The sequence below is a fragment of the Scyliorhinus torazame genome, chromosome 13 (genome assembly GCF_047496885.1).
Source record: "Scyliorhinus torazame isolate Kashiwa2021f chromosome 13, sScyTor2.1, whole genome shotgun sequence".
Lineage (NCBI taxonomy): Eukaryota > Metazoa > Chordata > Chondrichthyes > Carcharhiniformes > Scyliorhinidae > Scyliorhinus > Scyliorhinus torazame.
The window spans coordinates 107,216,702-107,229,388 of record NC_092719.1 but is presented as its reverse complement, the minus strand read 5'-3'; the positions used below and the strand labels follow the sequence as shown (position 1 = coordinate 107,229,388).

General features: G+C 56.7%; 1 protein-coding gene across 1 annotated transcript in view; it reads right to left on the bottom strand.

Moving 5' to 3' along the window:
- The window catches only part of mst1 (macrophage stimulating 1), a 261,194-nt gene that overhangs the window by 66,822 nt on the left and 181,685 nt on the right, over positions 1 to 12,687 (bottom strand). Inside the window, exon 11 of the mRNA XM_072472033.1 lies at positions 5,507 to 5,643. Coding sequence (XP_072328134.1) covers positions 5,507 to 5,643 — 137 coding nt within the window. The remainder of the gene's footprint in view (positions 1 to 5,506; positions 5,644 to 12,687) is intronic.

The following is a 12,687-nucleotide window of genomic DNA, read 5'->3' as shown; positions in this document are numbered from 1 at the left end:
TAGGGGTGTCCTGGGTAGTGGTGTCCTGGGTAGTGGTGTCCTGGGTAGTGGTGTCCTGGGTAGTGGTATCCTGGATAGTGGTGTCCTGGCTCGGATGTGACGGGGGCCTGTGGCTGCCCCCCTCGTCGCTGGGTGGTCGCTCCCGCACGTGACGGGGGTGTCGTCTCCCTGTTGCTCCAGGTCTCTCCGTCTCCCGTGGTCTCCGAGGGGCATCCTGCGGGCGTCGCATGCTGGAGGGTCCGGGTCTCTCCGTCTCCTGTGGTCTCTGAGGGGCATCCTGCGGGCGTCGCATGCTGGAGGGTGCGGGTCTCTCCGTCTCCTGTGGCCTCCGAGGGGCATCCTGCGGGCGGTCTGCATCTGCGGGGATGGGTGCCTGGACGTTTGGTCCTGCGATACACAATGAAGCATGCATGGTTAGACATCAGGCAGTGATCAGGTGATATGGGGGAGGGGGATATAGGGGAGGGGGGATATGGGGACGTGCTGTCGGTGGCTCACTCGCTAGTACGCCCCCGACCTCTGCATCAGCAACCTCCCGGTCCTCAGGTCCGCCAGCCAGTTCCAGGGCCCTTTCCTTGTGTACGGTCAGTGGCCTCTCATCAGCGGGCCCTCCTCCAGTCCTCACATGCTCCCTATTGTTGTGTGCGCGCTTCTCCTGTGGGGGGGTGGGGGGTGGGAGGCAGGGGTAAAAGGCAACAGTGTCAGGCAGGTATATGAATGCACGCCATTGGTTGCGCGTGCATTGCAGAGGTTAAGGTTAGGGCTGGATTCACTTGGGGATATGGGGGAGGGGGGATATGGGGGAGGGGGGGATATGAGATATGGGGGAGGGGGGATATGGGGGAGGGGGGATATGGGGGAGGGGGGATATGGGGGATATGGGGGAAGGGGGGCTATGGGGGAGGGGGCTATGGGGGAGGGGGGATATGGGGAGGGGGGATATGGGGGAGGGGGGATGTGGGGGGGGATATGGGGGATATGGGGGAGGGGGATATGGGGGATATGGGGGAGGGGGGATATGGGGGAGGCTCACCCTGCCTGCTCTGACGAGGTTGTTCACCTTCTTGTGGCACTGGGTGCCTGTCCGTGGTGTCAGGGCCACAGCGGTGACGGCCTCTGCCACTTCCCTCCACAGACGCCGGCTGTGGCGTGGGGCAACTCTGCGGCCGTGCCCGGGATACAGGGCGTCCCTCCTCTGCTCCACCGCGTCCAGGAGCGCCTCCACATCCCGTGACTCGAACCTCGGGGCTGAGCGAAGGCCAGCCATCCAGTCGGGTGTTGCGGTCGGGTGTTCCGGTCGGGTGGGGGGGAGCAGCGCGGCCTTATGAGCCGTCACGCCGTGCAGCGCGTATGACGCTGCACGGCGTGAACCACTGCGCAGGCGCGGATCCCGTTACGTCGCTGCTAGCCCATTTCGGGCCGGAGACTATCGACCCATTTTTCCGACGTGACGCAAGTCGGATTTGCGCCGTTTTTTGCGCCGATCTGCGGACTTTCCGCCGATAACGGAGAATTTCGCCCACTATCTCTGTAATTTGCGACACTATCTCTGGAATGTGTAACGTTCTCTGTAATGTGCAACACTATCGCTGTAATTTGCGACACTGTCATTGTAATTTGCGACACTGTCTATGTAATGTGTAACACCCTCTGTAATGTGTGACACTACCTCTGTAATGTGTGACAATATCTCTGTAATGTGTGACACTACCTCTGTAATGTGTGACAATATCTCTGTAATGTGTGACACTATCTCTGTAATGTGTGACACTCTCTCTGTAATGTGCGACACTCTCTCTGTAATGTGCGACACTCTCTCTGTAATGTGCGACACTCTCTCTGTAATGTGCGACACTCTCTCTGTAATGTGCGACACTCTCTCTGTAATGTGCGACACTCTCTCTGTAATGTGCGACACTCTCTCTGTAATGTGCGACACTCTCTCTGTAATGTGCGACACTCTCTCTGTAATCATCCATGTCCTCAGCAGATTTCCCTTGTCCTCTATGAGCCAACCCGTCATCTTGGGCTGGTCCGGGGATCTCCAAGTGCCCCAGGATGTAGCTGTCATGCACTACATGGTAGTGGCCACAGAGGTGCATGATTCTGAGGTGGCAGCCACATACGATCTGAACATTCAGGGAGTGGAACCCCTTCCTGTTAATATAGGGTACACCCTGATGCCCCGTTGCTCGCAGGGCAACATGTGTGCCATCGATCACCCCCAGGACCTGGGGCATCCCGGCACTGGCAGCAAATCCTGTAGCCCAGGCATCTTGGTGGGCCTGGTCTAGGCCGAAGGTGATATAGTCCGATGCCTGGACATACAGACCATTCATCACCTCCCGGATACACCTGTGGGAAGATGACTGCGAAACGTCACACAGGTGCCTCTCAAACCCTGGAATGACCCAGTGGCACAGAGGTTGGGGGCTGCAGTGACCTTCACAGTCACCTGAAGCGTGTGTCTTCCTCTTCCACGGGGTGCCATGTCTGCGATTGCGTGGCACCGGTGCGCACTCTCTGTCTCTCTGCTGAGATAGATTCTTCTGCAGCATATGTTGTCTGTCAGCTCATGAAAGGACCAACAACACCTGTATACCGTGGGCCATCACTCCCCATCCTCAGTCTGATGGGCGGCAAGATCTTCAGGGTGTGCCGCGGCCCCCTGAACATGTGGTACCACCTCCAGCCTGCGTTGCCGTTGTTACCTTCCACAATGTCTGCCCGCCTCGGCTACCACAAGAATAGCTAGGGCAGCCTCCACGGGATCCGGGGTTGGGAGATGATGAGGTTGGAAGCCTGAGGGGGAATGCATCCAGAGGAAATGAGGTCGCTAATAGTGTTGGAGATAATGGCTTGACGTTCAGCGGTCTGGTCATGGTCCGGGGGAGGTAGAAGGAAGTATCTGAGAGTTGGCGCTCAGCCTCTGCGAGGTAGAGGTCAGTGTGCCAGACGACAAAGGCACCCCCTTTGTCGGCAGGTTTGATGACAAAGTCGGGGTTAGACTTGACGGAGTGAAGAACAGAAAGTTTGGAAGGAGAGAGGTTGGAATGGGTGAAGGGGACAGAAAAATTAAGACGGCCAATGTCCCATCGACAGTTCTCAATGAAAAGATCGAGGGCAGATAATTGTCCTGGCGGGGGTGTCCACTTGGAGGAACGGGAGGAGGATTCCTGCCCAAAGAAATGGGCACGAAGATGAAGGCGATGAAAGAAGAGTTCAACATCATGTCGAGCCCGGAATTCATTGAGGTGGGGACATAAGGGTACAAAACTGAGTCCTTTGCTGAGAACAGCACGCTCATCCTCAGAGATGGGAAGGTCGGAGGATATGGTGAGCATGCGGCAAGGGCTGGGGCTGGGAGAAATGAGATAGGAGGGATTTGGATTGGTGGAGGGCCTGGGATCGGCAGTGGTGTTGATAAGTTGTTGAAGCTTGCGTTCCCTAACATCGGCAACAAACAGGAAAAGATTCTTGTTAAGGTGTTGAATGATGCGAAGGATGAAATGAAACTGGGGACAGGGACAGCTTTGAGAGAGAGTAAGACAGTGCTGCTGGAGTGAGATGTCGAGTGTCTTCATGTAACGGTGCATGGCACTGAGTGTGGCTTTCAGGACACTTGGGCATCTTGGCACTGCCAGTCTGGTGCCTTGGCACTGCCATCCATGCTCACTAGCAGTGCCATCCTGGCACACTGCCAGGGGGCCATGGTGGCACTTCCAGACTGGTAGGGGCACTTCCAGGGTGCCTGGGTGGCACTGCAGGCTGGTGGAGATACTGCCAGGGTGCCAGGCTGTCAGTGACAAGGTGCCCAGGTGCCAGGTTGTCTGTGTCAGGGATCAGACCCAGGGTCCCTTGGTTGCCTTTTCCTGTGACTCTGCTGTAACTAAGGCAATCAGTGAGTTTGCCCTCCTTTCTTTTGATATCTATATTCTAATGCTCAGAGTCGCCAGGTATCGAATGATACCACCACAAGGTTCAACCGGCTATCGATCAAAGAGCCAAACACCAGTTAGTTAGTTCAAGGTCAAGGGTACTTGATTTACATGCATAATTAATCATGCAACATACACTACTAGTTAACTACACCTATTGACTAAGACAACCTGGACTTAACTTCAGGCACCCAGCTTAGGTTAAAGGAACAGGGCCGTTGTTCGATTCTGGCTCTATCGGGTCTGGAAAAGTAACTGCTGCTCAGCTAGGCTCATCCGTCTGGTAGCGGGCGTTGAACTTGGACTTGCTTCTGGTGGTGCTGCAATTGGAGATGGTTGTTGCCGGGGCGCCAAGTCCAAAAGAGGACGAACGCATGGTGGTCTCTCTTCTTCTGCTTGGGTGTTTTCGCGCTCTTTTGGGCGGTGCTTCAGTTTGGACCCCACTAATTGGGTGATCCCTGATCACTATGTTCAATTTCGAACCAATAAATGGGCAGGTGCCTGGATGGCTGGGCGTGTCCCAAGCGGTCACTGACCCTGTTGTTTACACTTCCCCAGCACAGGGAGTGGCGCCGAAATGTCTGGGACTGGACCGGTCGCTCAAGTACCAGTCCTTTGTCTGGTGGAGATGGGCCATCAAATGCTAATTGGTCGGCATTTCAATACCGTCTGGATTCCTCACTCGCAAATATACATTTCAGGCTCTGAGCCTGCCTGAATCTGACTTTGTCCATTTTACCCGCTAGGCTTTGCGAGCTTCTCTGTTCCTGGTTGTAAGTGGCCATCTCAGACGGCTACACCTTGCCCTTAAGAGTTGGGGTGAGTGCGGGGGTGGGTTGAAGGCCCCATAAGTGGTAAGTTGGGTGCAGTGCGGTGTCCGAAGGCCATGGTGGGGTGGCTGAAGGTGGTCGAATAAAACTGGCTGGCATTTAATCTGGTCGGACCTGGGCCCGCCAGTGCAGGAAATGATTGACGTGCAGCCTCAGCAGGGCGTTCCTCACCGAGGCTGAAAAAAAAAACAGGCAAAGTGCCTTAAATAGGGGGGTCTTTCTCAGCGCTGCAGGGGCCGAGAAACACCCTGCTAAATGGGCCCCAAATCCCTGTTTCTGTCCCATTAAATTGTCCATTGTCTCTGGACTGTGGCAGGCTATCTTTTAAAAATTCATTTATGGGATGTGGGCGTCGCTGGTTAGGCAGCATTTATTGTCCATCCCTAGTTGCCCTTCAGAAGCTGGTGGTGAGTTGCCTTCTTGAACTGCTGCAGTCCTTGAGGTGTAGGTACACCCACTATGCTGTTAGGGAAGAAATTCCAGGATTTTGCCCCTATTCACCTACAATATGTGAGACTGTCTCTGTAATGTATCTCTGAGCCTGTAATGTGTGACACTATCTCTGTGGCTGTATTGTGAAAACAATGTTCTGTATATAACAATTTGCCTGTACTCTGCGATGCTAGCTGTGCATTTGTTTACATTTGCCCTGTGCTTGCAGCTGTAGTATATTGGGAACAGATGCTTGGAATCTCCAATCCACATTCAGCCTGTGAAGAACAACAGTTTCTCTCTTACTACAGGTACGGATGGCGCAATAATCCCACTGCACTTTGGGATTAGTGGTGTAACACCAGGGTCCGTGACTGTCCCCATCAGGGTTTCGACAATAGTTTTCCCGAAGTCCAGCATTCGGGTGGGTCGTCGGAGTGACTCTGTGGGAAAGGATTGAAAGGAAAATGTCATTCTATTCTCTTCAATACAAAGCACACATTGAACAATAATCTCAGTAACGTACAGCAATGCTGAAATTGATCCAAGTCCCACTAACAAACATAAACCCTGAAGATACAAACATCACCAGTATTATACAGCAATAAGCCAAACTCAATCCCAGTAATAATACAATCCCTCAGAATATCATTATTCCCAATAATAGTCTCTGATTAAGAGTAATTCCAGAAATGTACACAGACCCTGTACTGAACACTAACTCCAGTAATATGTACAGTCCCTGTGTTTAACACTAATCCCAGTACTTTACACAGTCCTATGCTTAACACTAATCCCAGTAATATAAACAGTTCCAGTGATTAACATAAATCTTAGTAATATACACAGTTCCTGTGATTAATAGTAATCCCAGAAATATACACAATCCCGGTGATTAACATTAATACCAGTAAAAAAACACAGCCCCTATGATTAACACTAATCCCAGCAATATGCATAATGCCTGTGATTAACAGTAATCAGCAATATACACAGTCTCTGTGATGAACACTAATCCCAGTAATATACACAGTCCCGATGATTAACACTAATCCAAGCAATATACATAGTGACTGTGATTAACAGTAATCCCAGCAATATATACAGTCCCTGTGATTAACACTAATTCCAGTAATATACATAGCCCTTGTGATTAACACGAATCCCAGTAATATACACAGTCCCAGCGATTAACAGTAATCCCAGAAATATACACAGTCCCTGCGCTTAACACTAACCCCAATAATATACACCGTCCCTATGACTAACATGAAACCCAGAAATATACACAGTCCCTGTGATTAACACTAATCCTAACATGAAGACTCTATCTACGCCTACCGCTTCCTGAGGAAAGCAGGCAGCATAATCAAAGACCCCTCCACCCGGCTTACTCACTCTTTCAACTTCTTCCTTCGGGCAGGAGATACAAAAGTCTGAGAAGACGCACAAACAGATTCAAAAGCAGCTTCCTCCCCGCTGTTGCCAGACTTCCTAAACGACCCTCTTATGGACTGACCTGATTAACACTACACTCCTGTATGCTTCATCCAATGCCGGTGTTCATGTAGTTACATTGTATACCTTGTGTTGCCCTATTATGTATTTTCTTTTTCTTTTCATTTCATATACTAAATGATCTGTTTGAGCTGCGCGCAGAATTATACTTTTCACTGTACCTCGGTACACGTGACAATAAACAAATCCAATCCAATCCAATCGAACCCCAGTAATATACACAGGTCCTGTAATCAACATGAGGCCCAGTAATATATACAGTCCCTGTGATTAACGTCATTCCAGAATTATTCGCAGGCCCTGTACTTAACTATAACCCAGTAATATACACAGGTCCTGCAATCAACATGAGGCCCAGTAATATATACAGTCCCTGTGATTAACGTCATTCCAGAATTATTCGCAGGCCCTGTACCTAACTATAACCCAGTAATATACACAGGCCCTGTGATTAACATGAAGCCCAGGCACATATGAAGTCCCTGCGATTAACACTAATACCAGTAATGCACGGAGGTCCTGAGATCAACACTAATCTCACTAATACCCAAACTCCCTGTGAATAACACTGACCCCAGTAATAGACGGTCCCTGTGACTAACATTAAACCCAGTAATACACATGGGCGCGATTCTCCACCCCCACGCCGAAGTGGCCGCGCCGTCGTGAACGCCGTCGAGGTTCACGACGGCGCGGAACGGCCCCGATCCCGACCGATTCAGGGCCCGAAAAAGGGCTAGGATCGGGGCCGCGAGAACCTCGGGCGGGCCTTCCGCGAAGGCCACGTCGTCACCGCGCGACGCCCGAATGACGCAGCGCTGCGTCATAAATTGTGCGATCCGCGCACAGAGGACCCGGAGGAGAATAGAGGAGCTGGCTGAGCCCCGAAGAGCCGCACTGAGGTCCCGGGACACGGACCTGGACACCCTGGTGGATGTGGTGGGGCGGAGAAGGGGCACCCTCTGCCCAAGACGTGGGCATCGCCAGCCATCCAACGCGGTGAGGCGCAGCTGGCGGGAGGTGGGCACCGCAGTCAGTGCTGTGGGGCAGACCCCCCGGACGGGGGAGCGGTGCCGCAAGAAGCTGCACGACCTCACCCGGGCTGCCAGGGTAAGTGCCATGTGGGTGCCCCCAGGCTCCTCCCCCCGGCACGGGGGGGGGAAGTGGGGTTGGGGGGGGGGCGTTGGGAGTGTTGGGGGAGACTGGGGCATCAGGGGCGATGTTGGGGGGGTCAGGGGATTTGGGGGAGTCACGGGGGGTTGGGAAGGGCATCAGGGACGATGTTGGGGGGGTCAGGGGGTTTGGGGGGTCACAGGGGGTTGGGGAGGCATCAGGGGCGATGTTGGGGGGGTCAGGGGGTTTGAGGGGGTCACGGGGTGTTGGGGGGGCATCAGGGGCGATGTTAGGGGGGTCAGGGGGTTTGGGTGGTGTCACGGTGCCCAACTATCTACTCGACCCACATGAGCCCCGGGACCCCCCTGGAGCAAAGCCATGGCGTGCTGTCTCCTGAACCAGCAACAATGTTGTCTATATCTGCACCCCCTGATGATACCCGCCTAATGGTGATGCTTTATCCAACCCCCCCCCCCCCCCCACAGGACAAGACAGCGCACAACCAGCGGGAGCGCATGAGAACCGGAGGGGGTTCTCCTGTCCTGCACCCCCTAACCGTTCACAAGCAGAGGGCCCTGGACCTCGCTGGGGGATCTGCCACCCGGGAGGTCGCGCCATGCCAGGTCGGAGGCGCAGAAGCAAGTGAGAGAACCCTGCATGTCCCCCCCCCGCCCCCCCCCCCCCCTCAGCCCGTCATCGCCCCCCTCACACTCTGGCCACTGCACCCTCGATCCCGTCCCCCCTCACACTCTGGCCACTGCACCCTCGATCCCGTCCCCCCTCACACTCTGGCCACTGCACCCTCGATCCCGTCCCCCCTCACACTCTGGCCACTGCACCCTCGATCCCGTCCCCCCTCACACTCTGGCCACTGCACCCTCGATCCCGTCCCCCCTCACACTCTGGCCACTGCACCCTCGATCCCGTCCCCCCTCACACTCTGGCCACTGCACACTCGATCCCATCCCCCCTCACACTCGGGCCACTGCACCCCCGATCCCATCCCCCCTCACACTCGGGCCACTGCACCCTCGATCCCATCCCCCCTCACACTCGGGCCACTGCACCCTCGATCCCATCCCCCCTCACACTCTGGCCACTGCACCCTCGATCCCATCCCCCCTCACACTCTGGCCACTGCACCCTCGATCCCATCCCCCCATACACTCTGGCCACTGCACCCCCGATCCCATCCCCCCTCACACTCTGGCCACTGCACCCTCGATCCCATCCCCCCATACACTCTGGCCATTGCACCCCCGATCCCGTCCCCCCTCACACTCTGGCCATTGCACCCCCGATCCCGTCCCCCCTCACACTCTGGCCATTGCACCCCCGATCCCCTCCCCCTCACACTCTGGCCACTGCACCCCCGATCCCATCCCCCCTCACACTCGGGCCACTGCACCCCCGATCCCATCCCCCCATACACTCTGGCCATTGCACCCCCGATCCCGTCCCCCCCTCACACTCTGGCCATTGCACCCCCGATCCCATCCCCCCTCACACTCTGGCCACTGCACCCCCGATCCCATCCCCCCTCACACTCTGGCCACTGCACCCTCGATCCCATCCCCCCATACACTCTGGCCACTGCACCCCAGATCCCATCCCCCCTCACACTGTGCACCCACCACCACCATACACCCGGGCCACCGTGTCTAACGAACCCCGAATCTTTTATGTTCCCCAGAGCCACCCGCCGAACCTTCAGGGACGTCTCGCCCAGGAATCAGCGCAACGCCACCCACTGCAACGTCACCCAAGGGACGCACGGCAGAGGTTGGCAGTTGGTCGGACAGGAGGGCAGACCCCACAGTCTGGGACACAGGACCGGGACGCTGAGACCTCCGGGACAGACATTAGTCAGGGGCACAGGGTGGACAGTCATGTCGAAGCCCACATCACGGCCACACACCCGCTGGATCGAACTGGAGGTCAAGACGACATGGCCCGCATGGAGCTTGCGCTGGGCCATGAGGGGGACCAGTACACACCAGACCTCTGGACGGATGATGACCTCGAGCTTGCGGCACTGCTGTCTCTCACACCGTTCACCATCACAAAGACACCCACCTCGGTTGGGCAGATAAGTGATGAGGCTCCTGGGTCACAGTCTGGTGCGCACCCCACAGCCGAGCCGGACAGCAGGTGGAGTTTGGAGCAGCCGAGGGGCTGGACGGTCAGAGGGCAGCCCAGGCCCAGCAACCAGCTGCCACCCAGGCGGTTCCCGGGTTCCTGGATGTAATTGACCCACCCGGACAACCGATGCATGTGGACACCCAGGGACTGAATAATGGGATGAGGGCCATCTTCCAGGACCTGCACACGCAGCTGGAGGAGTCTATCTGCGTCCAGGAGCAGGGAGTGGTGCTGCTCATCGCAGCCACCCAGGCCGACACCGCATGGGTGGCGTCCGCGGTGGAGGCAATAGGTGAAGGGGTTTTGGCCATGGGTCAGGTTCTGCAAGGCGTTGAGCTTCACGTGCACGCGTCATCCATGGCCCAGGAGCGGGCTGCCCTCTCACAGGTAGCCATGCGCCAGAGCCAACACGACATTGCCGCCGCTCTCCGGGCCCTGGCTGAGTCTCACCATGCCATGGCCCGGTCCCAGCAAGCGATGGCACAGTCCCAGCAGTCAGTCGCGGAGAGCATAGACCGCCTGGCACACGTGATGGATGGCGTAGCGCACTCACAGGTTGAGATAGCACAGCCCCTGTCAAGAATGTGGCACTCCCTGGGCTCCGTCTCGGCGAACATTCGGACCATGGTCGATACCGCTGCAGGCCTCCAGGACTGGCAGCGCCAGGTGTCGGGGGTGCGACGGGGCATGTCTCCGAGCGCATCTCCATCCCACAGTGAGGCCCGGGGGCCACCGGGCTCCCCGAGGGAGGAGGAGGTTCTGGGGCCCGTCCCGGTACCTCCAGCAAGGGACGTCCCGGTACACTCGGCCTCCCCCCGTTCTGTCCCTGGCGCATCTGGTGGGGAGCGGGCAGGTCAGGGTGGCACCACGCCATCCAGCACGCCTGCCGAGCAGCCTGGCCCACCGAAGCCGGGCCGCCCCAGGAAACGTGTGCCGACGGGGAGCCATGTCGAAGGGCGTGAGTCACAGCAGTCCACCTCCACTCCTGCTGTACCATCTGGGAACACACCTAGACGTAGTGGTAGGGCCCGTAAGGCAAAGTCATTAGGCACGTAAGAAGTTGGCACGGGTGCAGGGCACAGTTTAGTTGTAGGGGGTAGGGCACCTATGTTCACCACACGAATAAACGCACTGTTAAATTTGACTTGTAAGACTGTGTGCTATGTCCGGTGCCAGGGGGCTCGGGAGGGTGCCCGATTGGCGTTGTTGTATATGAGCCGTTCAAGGTCTGTTCTGGATGTGGTGACCCTTTTTCCCCCCCCCGCCCCCCCATAATCAGACACCGTTGTCCTCGGTACACCGACGCCAGCCACCCCACGGGCATGTGGTGAAATTTCCGTCACGAAGGCTGTGACCACCGGAGTGCATGGTTCAGCTAAAGCCACGAGTCAGACCTCGGCTGGCGAATCTGAGCTCACAGCTCATCGCAGAGCGGGCTGTCATCATTCAACATGGCACTGATCACACCCGCTTACCCAATCATCACTGTTGTGCAATCCCGTAGTGCCGCAGTGGTAAGGTGATGTGGAATTGTTGCCATGAACGCGGTGCGGGGGGGGGGGTGCTGTGTGGTGCCCGTGTGCAGGAGTGATGGTGCAAGTGGCAGTGTTCAGCGAATCCCACCCCCACAGTGCACGAACCGTGCGGCCACCAACGCATCGCGTGCCCGCTGTCCGCGGCGGTGCCGTCGTGCAGCCTCCTGGACGTATCCAGCACCCGGGCAGTGTCTGTGTCCTGCGCCCCTCCCTCCACCCTGATGCGCGCCATCATCCTCATCCTCCACATCCTCCTCTTCCCCGTCCTCCTCGTTTGCGTCGGCTCCAGTGCCGTCGGGTCCTCCCTCCGACTCCTCCGCCAGGTCATCTCCCCTCTGCATGGCAATGTTGTGCAGCGCACAGCAGACCACAACCATGCGACCGACCCTGTCGGGCCAGTACTGCAGGGCCCCTCCTGATCGGTCCAAGCATCTGAATCGCATCTTCAGCAGGCCGAAGCACCGCTCCACCACACCCCTGGTTGCTGCATGGGCCTCGTTGTATAGGCTCTCCGCGTTGGTCTGAGGCCTCCGTATTGGAGTCAGCAGCCATGACCTCAACGGATAGCCCTTGTCGCCCAGCAACCAGCCCCTCACCCATCGAACATTGCGGGGATGAACGACTGTGCCAGAATGTAGGCGTCATGCACACTGCCGGGGTACTTTGCACACACGTGCATGATCTTCATGTGGGGGTCGCACACCACCTGGATGTTCATGGAGTATGCGCCCTTCCTGTTCATGAACACGTCCCTGCTGTCTGCAGGTGGGCGCATGGGGACGTGCACACCATCGATGACACCCTGGACCATCGGTATCCCGGCCACCTTGGCGAATACACGTGCCCGTGCTTCCTGCTGTGCTCGGTCCTCGGGGAATTGAATGTACCTGTCCGCGATGGCGACAAGGCATCGGTGACGGCCCTGATGCACCTGTGGACCGATGCCTGTGATATCCCGCAAAGGTCCCCGCTCGGCGCCTGGAAGGAACCGGTCGCATAAAAGTTTAGGGCCACCGTCACCTTGATGGAGACTGGTATCGCGTGTCCTCCCATTCCACGTGGTGCAAGGTGCGCCACGAGCTGGCATATATGTGCGACCGTCTCCCTGCTGAACCGTAGTCTCCTCCTGCATGTGATGTCCGTTAGGGCCTCGAACGCCATTCTGTCACGGTACATCCT